This window comes from Ricinus communis, chromosome 7 (assembly GCF_019578655.1).
Source record: "Ricinus communis isolate WT05 ecotype wild-type chromosome 7, ASM1957865v1, whole genome shotgun sequence".
Taxonomy (NCBI): domain Eukaryota; kingdom Viridiplantae; phylum Streptophyta; class Magnoliopsida; order Malpighiales; family Euphorbiaceae; genus Ricinus; species Ricinus communis.
In genome coordinates, this window is record NC_063262.1 from 13,839,519 (window position 1) to 13,851,526 (window position 12,008).

General features: G+C 28.1%; 1 protein-coding gene across 2 annotated transcripts in view; it reads left to right on the forward strand.

Moving 5' to 3' along the window:
• The window catches only part of LOC8282878 (beta-galactosidase 6), a 33,036-nt gene that overhangs the window by 17,307 nt on the left and 3,721 nt on the right, over positions 1-12,008 (forward strand). For both annotated transcript variants that reach the window (XM_048376608.1, XM_048376609.1), the window contains exons 8-17: positions 2,331-2,436; positions 2,736-2,820; positions 3,162-3,280; positions 3,611-3,772; positions 3,858-4,030; positions 4,340-4,431; positions 4,555-4,673; positions 5,297-5,410; positions 5,680-5,787; positions 6,639-6,784. In XM_048376608.1, coding sequence (XP_048232565.1) covers positions 2,331-2,436; positions 2,736-2,820; positions 3,162-3,280; positions 3,611-3,772; positions 3,858-4,030; positions 4,340-4,431; positions 4,555-4,673; positions 5,297-5,410; positions 5,680-5,787; positions 6,639-6,784 — 1,224 coding nt within the window. The remainder of the gene's footprint in view (positions 1-2,330; positions 2,437-2,735; positions 2,821-3,161; positions 3,281-3,610; positions 3,773-3,857; positions 4,031-4,339; positions 4,432-4,554; positions 4,674-5,296; positions 5,411-5,679; positions 5,788-6,638; positions 6,785-12,008) is intronic.

Below are 12,008 nucleotides of genomic sequence, written 5' to 3' on the forward strand. Positions count from 1 at the left end.
CTATTATTACATTTCCACCTGGTAAGAGGCCAATTAGTTGAAAATGGGTTTAGAAAACCAAATACTTGTCGGGTGGATCACTTGATAAACATAAAGCCAGACTTATGGCTAAGGGGCATACACAAAATCATGGATTTGATTATGAGGAAACATTTAGTTCAATTGTCAAACATACAACCGTCAGAGTTCTTTTGGCACTACAAGAAAGTTAAGGTTGCATGCTTGCGCCAACTTGATATCAATAATGATTTTTCGAATGGGGATCTCTATATGGACATACCTCAAGGTTACTAGCTTAATGGGGAGCATTCATTTGAATCTAGTAACTTTGGTAACAGAAACAAACAACAACTTTTGGTTTGCAAGTTTAACAAGTCTTTGAATGGTCTGGAGCAAGCTTCCAAATAGTTGAACTTGAAATTCGTAGAATTTTTATTGAGAAATGATACTATTCAGTCAAGATCATACTAATCTTTGTTAACAAGATTAAATTCTATCAGTTTTGTGGCATTACTTATTTATATAGATGACAATGCAAAAGCCAACAATAGTCAATCTCTAATAAAAAAAGTCAAGTCTTTGCTTAGTGCTAGTTTCAAGCTAAAGGGATTGCGGCAATTGAGATACTTTTTAGGCTTAGAAATAGTAAGTAGTAAAAGAATTATGGTATGTCAGAGGAAGTAACTTTACAGTTGTTACATGAGCTTGTTATACTGATTGTAAAATCTTTAAACATTCTAGTGGATGTTAATCATCACTTGGTTTACGTAGAAGAAAATATTTTGCAAGATCCATTTGAGTATAGAAAGTGTGCGAATATTGATGTACCTTACTCTAATAGGCCTGAAATAGTTTATGTTGTTCATATACTCATTAAGTTCATGGATAAACCTACACAAGTACATGTGGCAACAACTTTTTAAGTAGTAAGATATCTTAAGAGTGCACTAGGATAAGGAATTTCCTTGTCTTCAAAATCAGAATTAAAGCTCAAAGTTTTTACTGATAGTGACTGGGGAGCTTGCAGGGAAAGTAGGAGTCCTTGACAGGCTATTGTGTTTTCTTGGGTTCATCCTTAGTTAGTTGGAAGGCAAAGCAGCAAAATATAGTTGCAAGAAGTTCTGCTGAGACAGAATATAGGATGATGACAATGGCTATAAGTGAAGTAGTTTGGTTGAGCTTCTTATTACAAGATTTAAAGTTTCTTGGAAAGAGCCTCTGTTGATGTTCTTTGATAATGTTTCAGCTCTTCATATTGCAAAGAATCCTATTTTTAATGAGAGAATGAAACACATAGAATTGGAATGTCATTATGTGCAGAAAGAGCTGCTTCAAGGTTTAATAGAGACTGGTTATGTTAAAACCATAAAACAAGTTGCAGACATCTTTACTAAAGCTCTTCACCCTCGTTCGTTAAGTTTCTTTTTGACAAGATAAATACATGTAATATACATGTACATCTTGAAAGGGAGCATTAAGAAAAAGGTCCAAAGCATCCAACAGTAGATTAGCAAATGCTAGATTCTAGATAGTAATCAATTAGAATAAAGTCAAATTTAATTATTTATATAGTTATTGAATTGGCATTGTAGTTAGATAATTAGTTTTGTATATAAGCAAGTTTAGTGAAGGATTACATTTTCATCAAATTCTTTGTCACATTATGTGTTTTTGTTTTAACTTTGACTACTGAGCTTGTTTCAAGCCATTGTAGCCAAAGTACTTTGGCCAAAACACAAGTGGCGACCAATTGAATGTTTGTTTTTAAATCTCATTTTGCATTTTTTTAATTTCTATTAAAAATATTTACAATTATTAAATCAACTTTAATGTAATTAAGAGTCATTGTTTAAAAAGTTAAAACATTATATATATATATATATATATATATATATATATATATATATATATAGAAAATTTAACATTTAATAGAAATTAAAAATATATATATTTTTATTGCCACTCTCATGAGTGTAGTTTTGCTAGAAAGGCCAAAGTATAATATCAGCTACATAAATTATTAATTTTCAGAGACTCACTATCAGTATTTAACTGGTAAAAATAGAATTAAAATAGAATTTTTTTTTCAAATTGCCTCTGAAATTGAAATTTTTTTAGACATGTTTAAGTAAGAACTCTAGTAACATATCAAATGATTTGTAAGGGCATTTAGCAAGAATGTTCTATATTTTATTTCACATCTATTAGAACTAAATTCTTAGTAATAAATTTAAAATTTTGGAACAAGTTGTGCATGTCCTACTAAAATCAAATTGTAGATATTAATTATCGTCCTAATTTTTTATTTTTATTTTTTTTTCTTTTTATAGCTATCAAGTATATGGGGGAGAACCATATATAAGGTCTGCTCAAGATATTGCATTTCATGTGGCCCTTTTCATTGCAAAAAATGGGAGCTACGTAAATTATTACATGGTATATGTGATACTTTTTCTTTTTATTAGTTAGCATATTACTTTTTTTTTATAAAGTAGAAAATAAATTATTATATTTATAAAAGAGAAGTCTCGAAATTGATATCTGAACCTTCGGTATTGAATATTTGAATCTTCGGTATTAATTATCTGTCCACCAGACTACAGGCGGCCGGTTGAAATAATTCTTTAGACTTCTTCATATTAATTCCATTTTTTTTTTTGTTAAATCCTATAATGTGTAAGTATAACACCTTTTCTTTTCCTTCTTCTTTTTATTTAAAAAAAAAAAAACCTCAGTACCATGGTGGGACAAATTTCGGCAGAACAGCAGCAGCTTATGTGATAACAGGTTATTATGATCAAGCTCCCCTTGATGAATATGGTGAGTGTTAATGACTACAGGAATGCCGTTTAGTTGACTTGTGCCTGTTTGGATAGCCTCGGTTAATTCCGTCTTTCTTTGATAAGAATCTATTTTAGCAGTAAAGTTTAGTATTGCAAAAACCTATATCAGTTTTTTTATCTTTTATAAAAAGAATACAATAAAATTAGAAAAAGAAGCTATTGAAGAATATTGTACATGGATCTCAATAGATAATGGTCAATTTAAAAAAAAAGAATATATCAATAATAAAAATCCATTATTGAGAACACCTAACAGTTAAATTATTCTAATAAATATATTAGATAATTTATTTTTTCATTTTTGTGCAATTAATCCAGGTCTGATTAGGCAGCCCAAATGGGGACACCTCAAGGAGTTGCATGCTGTAATTAAATCTTGCTCCACAACATTACTTGAAGGAGTGCAAACTAATCTCTCTGTTGGTCAACTTCAACAGGTGATATTATATACATTATTGAAATTTGAAGGCAAAATTTGAAATTTTCAAGTTTATCTTATTAAGTTAATAAATTTTTATTTTTATTAATGACTTTTTTAAACATATTTCACGAAAGTTAGATTTGTTCTATTGAATTTTATTTATTTTATTTTTGCTTTGATTAAGAATTTAAATTAAAGTGAAATAAGATTTAATGGAAAAAATTAAAAATTAAAAAGTAAATAAAATAAAATTAAGAGATTTAAGAATTTAATAATGCATCGAATTTAAATTAATAATACATCAGCTGATATTTAAATGTATGTATATCTATTCCAAAAACTACAGGCATATATGTTTGAAGCACAAGGAGGAGGATGTGTGGCATTTCTTGTGAATAATGACTCGGTTAATGCAACTGTTGGGTTTAGAAATAAATCATTTGAATTGCTTCCAAAATCAATTAGTATTTTACCCGACTGTGACAACATAATCTTCAATACTGCCAAGGTATACCAACTTATTATATGGTTTTTATTGTTCTTATTGCTGATAGCATTGCAGGTAAATTTACCAATATCATTTAAATTCACAGGTAAATGCAGGGTCCAACAGGAGAATCACAACATCAAGTAAAAAATTGAATACATGGGAGAAATACATAGACGTTATCCCCAACTACTCGGATTCCACAATAAAATCAGATACTTTGTTGGAGCACATGAATACAACCAAAGATAAGTCGGATTATCTTTGGTATACTTTTAGGTACTATTTTAAATTTCTTTACTTAGTATATATATATATATATATATATTTGCCAGATTTATATTTTTAATGACAGATTAAGCTTTGTTAAGATTTTAAACCTATATAGCAGGACTAACTCGAACCGAAAATTAAAAATGCAAATGTAATTAAGTCCGGTCTAAACCTCATCTGGCTTAATTGATTAATACTATTATTATTATTATCTTTCAAATAATTTTACTTTTTTGTTACATTTCGGTTAATTTAACTTCGATTGCATCTTTTTGGAAAATTATAAAGTTTCTTTTTTTTTTTTGTTTGCAACAGCTTTCAACCAAATTTATCCTGCACTAAACCTCTCCTTCATGTTGAGTCTCTTGCACATGTTGCATATGCTTTTGTCAACAACAAATACTCAGGTAATCTTTTATAACCCTAACATTATGAATTAAATTTCTATGATTTCTATATTTTTATAGTTAAAAACATATGAAAACGATGCATATCTTTCATCAGTGGCTTTTGCTAACTTTCTATACCAGGATCAGCACATGGAAGCAAAAATGGAAAAGTTCCATTTATCATGGAAGTACCGATTGTCTTAGACGATGATGGACTGAGCAATAATATTTCTATACTCAGTGTTATGGTTGGATTACCGGTAAGACATTTTATTTCATCTTCTACATGTATAGCAGCATATTAATAAGAGAAATATATATAAAAATAAAAGTAGTTTATACCAATTTTTTTGTATGTATTTTTTCTAGATAAAGAAAAATATATGATAATAAATTTTTAGTTCAAAATATATATTTTACTATTATAATTTTTGGTTTACAAAAATTCAATTATTTTTATGTTGATCGATTACCATTATTATTTTAATCGTATTTCAAAATGGTAAGTCTAGAGCTAAATAGCTCTTAACGTCACTATTTGATTGTCAGAGCTGCAACTTTTTCACTATAATCTAATAGTTAAATAATAATGTAGGAGCCATGCAGCTCTAAATTCATATTATCAGACATGAGCAACACTAAAATGATAGCTGATCATAATAAGAATAACTGAATTTCTACGAATCAGAAATTTTAATGGTAAAATATGCTAACTATTATTACTATATTCTTTTATTTAAAAAAATACTTAGAAATAATTATCAACAAATGAAACTACATAATCCATTCTTTATGTTTTTCTCTATTAATGATGTCGTTTTAACTAACCAATTACTCAAATAATTTTAACCCTTTTTTTTCATATTCTATAAATTTGGTGAAGGATTCTGGATCCTTTTTGGAGAAGAGATATGCTGGCTTAAGTAGAGTTGAAATCCAATGCACAGATGAAAAGCAATTGTATAATTTTACAAACAACAACAACTGGGGTTATCAGGTTATCTTATTACTCATTTATGAACATTATTTATTTTTCTATTCATTTATTTTAGAAGTTTAATAACTGTAGGTTACATCAAGTAAACTCTCACTACTATTAGTAGATGATGGATAGAAAAGAACTTACAGTTCTTCAATTTTCATAATGAAAATACTGACTAGAGCGTTAACTGATACACTTTTATAGACATTTATTATTAGCGTAATTTATCATGAATTAATTAATTTTAACTTACTGCAAATTAATTTTATTTTATATAAATGTAGGTAGGATTGTTGGGTGAAACATTACAGCTATACGGTAAAGAACATTTGGAGATGGTTAAATGGAGTAAAGCTGATATCTCCATTGCTCAACCTCTTACTTGGTTTAAGGTACATAGTTAATTTCATATGAAGAAATATCCCTTGATATGATTATGCTTACCAATATGGTTTAGAACAATTTGTCCTAAAATACTTATGTGATGAAAAATATATTTACAACACAATCCTTGAGGTTAATTAGAACTTAGAAACATTTAAATCCTTACTGGTTAAATTTAGTCCCTAATAACAGTTCTTATTCTTAGCTTAAATACTTTAATTACCTCTGTCACACTATAATCCTAATACTTTAATTATAATATAATATAATCTCTAATCCTAATACTTTAATTATAATACAATATAATCTCTAGGAATTAAACTTTCTTGGAGATACAATTTCATAAGAATTAAATAGGATCATAATATAAATAATTGCTGAATTTTGCATTTAGTTTCATTTTAGTCACAAAATTTTAATTTATTTCATTTTAATCATTCAACTTAAATTTTGGTTACAATTTGCAATAAGAAATTGACTTATTGTAATTCTCTCTCTTAACTATTTTTCTGTTATTGGTTGCTTTTTCCACATGTTAACTTTTATTTACTAAGTGACTAAATTAAAACACAATTAAAATCGAATGATTAAAATAAATTAAATTAAAATAAAATTATGTAGTCAAAATGAAACTAAGTACAAATACTCAATTACCATTTATATCATTGTTCAAAAATAAACTTTCTGATTTTAAAACAGAATGGAGTTAGTGTGTTTAAGAGGATACTTCTATCATTAACCCTTTATGAAATATACTTGTACCAATATAACTATTTTTTAAAAGAACAAATAACTAATTCATTATGCTTACAATTATATACATGTACCAAAAGAAATCATAATAAATTATGGTTTGCAGTTGGAGTTTGACACGCCGAAAGGAAATGATCCGGTGGTGTTAAACCTTGCAACAATGAGCAAAGGCGAGGCATGGGTCAACGGGCAAAGCATTGGTCGATACTGGATTTCATTTCTTACATCCAAAGGCCATCCTTCACAAACACTGTAAGTATAAATAAATTCTTTTTAAAAAAAGTAAATAACAAAAACAACCCTTTATATAGGTGTTTTTAAGATCTTGGTCCAATTATGTGAAAGTAATTTATAGCATTGCCCATTAGTACAACTAACATGTTGAGTTGAGATATAAATGTAGCATAATTTAAGTTCATTCGAGCATGATAAAATAAATTAATTCTGCAAAAACTATCAATATAAACATGACCATTTATTAAAAGAATAATACTATATGGCTATGGATTTATTATTTTAACCATTTAATAGTTTTAGAGTTTGTGATTTATATATTACTATATCCAAAACCATGCTTTCATGTTTTGTGATCTTTGTGAGCCTAGAAGAGCATCAAGCTTTTGCTCTGCTTTTGAAATCTTAGAATATTATAAGAAAAACTGCAAGTTGAAGTAAGAAAATTCATCATCAAAGGTTATTAATAATGAATCAGCAATGGATACGTATTGCTTATAAAATCAATCTTGGCAAATGCTTTAGCGATTAATTGCTTTATCTATCGTCAATTTAGTCACACGATCATTTCCTTTGAGGACAAATAGTTATGTCACTAAATTAAGTGCAAGAATTGCTCTATTAGCAACGGATTAACTCTTTTGAGAAGACTTAGCGAAAAAAATACCCCTAACTAAACTTTAGCGAGGAATTTTAGAAAACTTAAAAAGGTGGCACTAAGTTCTCAATTTTATAAAAGAACATTTTTTTTGAAGTCCAATTTATATTGTTTATTTCAGTGTCAATTAATTTTCTTTAATAATTTAATTGTTTTATTTTCTGTTAATTTTATGTTATTGTCCAATTAATTTTTATCAATAATAATAATAATAATAATAAGCAAGAAGAGAGAAAATTAAAGAAAGAAATGAAAGGGGGTATGAGAAAAAAATGAAGAATCAAAGAAATAATAATAGAGAAGAAAAGAAAGAAAAATCTGATAAGGAAAAGAAAAGAGAAAAAAAGTTATAAAGAAAAAATATAATAGAGAAAAGATAGAATGGACAAATGAAAAAAAAAATTGAAGAAATAATGGAAGAAAGAAGAAATTATAAAGAAAACAACTAAAAGAAAAGAGAAATGAAAAAAAATGCTAAAGAAATAAATAAAGGGATGAGAAGAAACCAAATAGTGAAAAGTAAGAAATAGAAAAGAGAGGAAGAAATAAATGATAAAGATAAAATTATTAAAGTAAATTTTTTTTTAATATAAATAAGAAATTATATTTATTGATATATTTTTATATATCACTAATTCGTTGCTAAAACATAAAAATAGTGAGAATAAAAAAATGAATAAAAAATTAATTTTTAAAATTCGCGACATTTTTTTTCTAATGCTAATTCATTGCTAAAGGGATAAATGACTGGAAATAAAAGTAATAGTGAATTTTTTTAATTGCTGATTTAAGATATGAGTAGAAAAATTTTAAAAATTTAGAAAAAGATTGAACATATTGGTAATTTTTTGTAGCTAATATGTCATTAATTAGCTAGGGATATGTATTCTGCTACTATTAGGGATGAAAATATATTCGTCAATAGTTAATGATGAAAATATCTATCACCAAACTTGGTGTCTATTGTGTATCAAACTTTAGCAGCAAAATAATTGTTCTCGCTAATTAACGGTGGACTTTTTGTCACTAATTATGAAAGAAAACATATTCGTTGCTAAATGGCTACGAGCTTGTCCATCACTAAATTTGACACTTATCCTGCACTAAATTTTAACAACAAAAAGGTTATCCATGATTAGGTAGTGATAAACATTCCATTGGTAATTCATCACTAAAATCAGTATAAAAGAATAGCATTATAGTTTACAATGGAATAGTAATGAAATTTATTCATTGGAAAGTTTTCATTACTAAAGCACAATAAATAATAAAAATAGAAGATGAACGTGAAAATGTGTATTCTGGAATTGATAAAAAGAAGTTACGAAGTTCTATTGCTAGCTAACTAATTATAAGTTGCACTGTTGATTAAATGTAACCGACTTTGACTATGTTAATATAAAGACTAAACTGCCCTTACTATAACTTAATTACTGACTAATTATTCTTCACATTCCTTTTCAAGATATGCATAAATATTATTTATGCTCATCTTGCTGAGAAGATAACAAAATTGTCTCGGATTTAAGGCTTTGTGAAAATGTCAACAAGTTATTTTTTTGTCTTTATATGAACAGGTATAAGCAAACCTTGTTGAACCTTTTTCCTAACAAAATAACAATCCAATTCAATGTGCTTAGTTCTCTCATGAAAAACCGGATTGTTAGTGATGTGAATTGCATACACATAGTCATAAAATATATCCATACTTTGCTTCAACTTGGTCTTGAAATCTTGCAACAAATATGAAATCCAAATTATTTATATTGTTGTAGTCGCCAAGAGCTTGTATTTAGCTTATGTTGTGCTTTTAGATACAACAATCTACTTCTTGGATTTCTAGCTCACAAGTGATTTACTAAGAAAAAACAAAATCCTGCCAAAGACTTTCTTGTGTCCACACGTCCTGCTTAGTCACTGCCATTATAAGCTTTTAGTTATAATTTAAATTTGCAGCCATGAAATACCCTATCCAGGAGTTGACTTCAAATATCTTAATACTTTATGTGTTGCATTCATGTGATATGTTGGTTTATCCATAAATTGTGTCAAAATATGCACGCATAAGTTGGATTAGGAGAGATAGGACTGGATGAGAGGTGAGGAACATTTCTATTAATTTAATCACTAAGAATACGGAACAATTTCTGAACCTAATTATTAGATAAAGTTAATTGAGACAAATTAAAATTTTTCACCTGAAACAACAATATCATTAGGAGCAACTTGGGCCACTTGATTAACAGATCCATGCACAAGCTATGGATCATCATCCATGACTTAATCAATAGAGGAAGACTGTGAAACTTGATAAGCAGAATTGTATTGAGGTTTCTGAATAGAATTATTATCAAAAGATTGACTTGAAAGACTAGAATTACTAGGCTTTGACCTTGTAAACTTAAAATCTGCAAAAAAACCAATAAACTTAAAACATCTATTCTTACTATGCCCAGACTTTCTACAATATGAACAAATTAAATATGTTTTCTCTCATTTAACAACCATAGCAGCAACATCAGAAAAATTCTAAGTATTAAGTTGTAAAGTCCTCTATGATTCTTCCCTTAACATCATATTGTAAGCTTGATCTAGTGAAGAGAATGACTTAATAATTATTATTTGAGATCTAAGACCTTGATAAGTTTCATTTAACCTATTCATAAATGTAAAACATAGTCCTTCTGTTAAACATCAGCAAAAGATTGAAAGTAATCTTGATTACAAGAACCACAAAGAAAATGAGACAAAGGTCAAGAGCTTTTTAACTCCTCCCAAATAGCATTAAGCTCAGTATCAAGAGTATTTGTTCCTTGAGAAATAGTACATAAAAGATATTGTAAATGGCAATATTCTAGTATCATCAAGTTGAGAAAATCTCTTATGCAGAATCAAAATAGAAGACAATAGAAGCTATAGTAGATGAGATTGATCGTAGAAGCCAAGCAACAAAAAGATTGTTACGCCTGGTTCATGGAAAGAACATCATATCATTTAGCAGTGATTTCTTAATCGTATCATTCCATCAAGGAGTCCTTGTTTATTCCTTATGCAAATTGAAAGCATGAATATATTCAAGAAGAGTAATTAGATGAGGTTGATTCTGGTGTTACAATAACTGAGCTATGATTTTCAGAATAATAGAGAAAATAAGGTGATGTAGGATCCTCTAAAGATGAAAGCCTCAAAATTTTAAGATCGAAAAAGATATGATAGAAGTCAGATTTACTCTAGAATGATGATTGAAATGAGAAAATAAGAGTTGAACAGTGATTAGTCAAACTAGATGAACAAGAAACTATACTTAAAAACGTGAAACTAAAGAGTTGATCGATGGGTATAACCTGTTTGAAAAATTAGAAAGTGAGAAAAATGAAGGAAAAACATCCACAAGGCTTTGATATCATATTAGAAAATGAATGCTGAAAATGTGTATATGGAATTGATCACAAGAAGTTACAAATTTTTATTGCTAAATAATTGAATATATAAGTTGCACTATTGATTACATGCTTACTCCATTGGTATTCCATCACATTTAGCAATAGAAGGAGTCTATCGCTAAAATTCACTGCTATTTTACTGATTTTTTATAGTGGAAATATATCCTTTAGAGCTTTCCTCAATTTTCCTGAAGCAAGGATTGGCTTCATTGTTAGGCTCATATTTTTCATATTCACTTAAGTCATCCTAAGTAGCTTTAGAGAATTTTCTTTTTTCTTTTACTTCTTGGAGTATTCTTCAATATAGGATATCCAATTTGATATGCCCTAATTTTTTGTATATAAGAAACTAATCTATTTTTTCTTGCTTAACTCATTCTTGACTCTATTAATCCCCCTCGGCATCATCCTTTTATTCCTCATAATGATGTCCTAAACTCTTTTTTTTTTTTATAATATGCGAACATCAACACCATAAAACTTCTTCACTTTCACTAGTTTCTTTAGAGGCTTTGAGAGCTATCTATTTCTTTAGCTTGTGTAATTATGATGTTATGATTGAGCAATTTACTCATGAGTTCACTGGGTGACATTGACAATATGATTCTTAGAGTTCTACTTAAAAAAGAATATGGGAACTAAGCCAACATCCATTAAGAAAGTAAACAATGTAGCTTGCTACCAACTTCGAAAACGACCACCCATTTCAAATCTTGAAGCTTCCTCTACTTAAAACAAAGACAAACTAGTTCAACCCCATAAAATACCAAAAACAGTTATTTGAGTTTATAAAAATTAGAAATAATGGATACTAAAGAAAAGTATTTAAGGTTTAAAACGTGTTTTATGGTTTACATTTGTCATTCCTTTCAAATATAGCAATAACTCGAGCCAATGCCCACTGCTAACTTTGAAAACAACCACTTACTTCAAATTACGAAACTCACACTGTTTAAAACAAAGATAAACTAATTCAACCCCATAAATATAAATATAAGTTCTTGATATTAAAAATAGAAAGACCAATTGTAAAAGAAGAGTGGTTTAAGGTTGGAAGTTAACTTTTGAGGAGGTAGGAGAAAATGAGAAAATAGATAAAAAAGAAAGAATAATTTAGAGTAGAAGTTCTTTAGGTTTAAAA